Below are 1530 nucleotides of genomic sequence, written 5' to 3'. Positions count from 1 at the left end.
CTAGGTTCATATGATTTTTCATGTAAATGATACTTTATCAGACAAAGGTTGACATTTTTGTGATTGGAGCTCTTGTCTATGTTAAAATTTTGGGCTTGTTTTTCTCATTACTAGAAATAAAATGTTTCTCAAATCTGTGCATTGGATAACCTTTTCCCCCAGATATCACAATCTTATATTAGATTGTGAAAAGTAAGGTCCAGTTTTTTTAAATGTAACTCTCTTGACCTCATACATCTAAATATTTATAGCTTATTTCTGATGGCCATAATTACTTTCTCTTTGATTTGCTTAGTTCTAACACCATAAATAACAGGGTTAAGAGCAGGTGGGATGACAACATAAAAATTGGCAAGAAGAATATGGATGTATTGGGGAACATTTTGGCTAAACCGGTGGGTCATAAAAGAGAAAAATGCTGGTGTATTGAATGAAAGCATAACACAAACATGAGAACCACAGGTGCTGAGTGCCTTGAGCAGGGCATCCTGAGTAGATAATCGAAACACAGCACGAAGGATGTGGGCATAGGACACAACAATGGCTATAATGTCACATATCAGGTTAGAGATGGCACACAAGCCATAGATGATGTTGACCTTGATGCTGGCATAGGACAGGCGAGCAAGGCCCATATGCTCACAGTATGTGTGTGGGATAACTTGGTGCCCACAAAATGGTAACCTTAAGATGAGAAAGACAAAGGGTATGGCAAGAACCAACAGTCTCAGGAGGATGGCCCAAGCAATGATGAACACCACCTTGTTTGTCAGCACCAATGTATAGCGAAGAGGGTTACAGATGGCAATATAGTGATCATAGGCCATGGCCACAAGCACAGCTGACTCCATGCCTGTGCATAGGTGGATGAAGAACATCTGGGTGAGACATCCCTCAAATAATATTTCTCTGAGGTTAAGCCAAAAGATTCCAAGCATCTTGGGGATGGTGGATGTAGACAGGCCCAAGTCAATAGATGACAGAATGGCCAGGAAGTAGAACATGGGCTGATGGAGACTGTGTTCAGTCTTAATCACAGAAAGAATTGTAATATTTCCCAGAAGAGCAGTCAAATACACAACAAAAAATGGAAATCCAATCCATATATGTACATCCTCCAGGCCTGGAATTCCCAGAAGAAGAAAAAAGTAGGGATGGAATTGTGTGTGATTAGAAGAGACCATGCTTCTATTGTTCCTACAGCTGCTTATGCCATATGCCAGCTGCCTCACACACTAACACACAGCAGTTCTTCTTACCCAAGGTCACTGATTTCCTGTAAAATTATATAAAATGTTTTATCTTTCCTGATAGCAAAGCCCATCAAGATATATCTGTTTGGCTCATAAATAGTCCATGCTCTTTTTGTATCACTTCAAAAATATATTATAATGATTAGTAGTTACATATAAAAGAAATTAAAGGACTTTGTTCAAGGACTAAAGGGCCAAGAAGACAAAGGTCAGATATTCATGCACAAAGATGTGTCTTGCATTTGTACTTTGTGTGTGTGTTGGGGGGCGGGAGTTC

At 39.5% G+C, this 1530-nt stretch overlaps 1 protein-coding gene across 1 annotated transcript; it reads right to left on the bottom strand.

Annotated features, from left to right (window-relative positions):
* Nucleotides 1-245: 245 nt before the first annotated feature.
* On the bottom strand, nt 246-1184 carry LOC118571344 (olfactory receptor 52E1-like). The gene has a single exon (XM_036170281.1). It carries the CDS (start codon nt 1182-1184, stop codon nt 246-248), a length of 939 nt encoding a protein of 312 aa, XP_036026174.1.
* Nucleotides 1185-1530: the final 346 nt, after the last annotated feature.

This window comes from Onychomys torridus, chromosome 1 (assembly GCF_903995425.1).
Source record: "Onychomys torridus chromosome 1, mOncTor1.1, whole genome shotgun sequence".
Classification (NCBI taxonomy): domain Eukaryota; kingdom Metazoa; phylum Chordata; class Mammalia; order Rodentia; family Cricetidae; genus Onychomys; species Onychomys torridus.
Note: the sequence above shows the minus strand (reverse complement) of the source record. Positions and strands in the feature narration are given on the sequence as shown.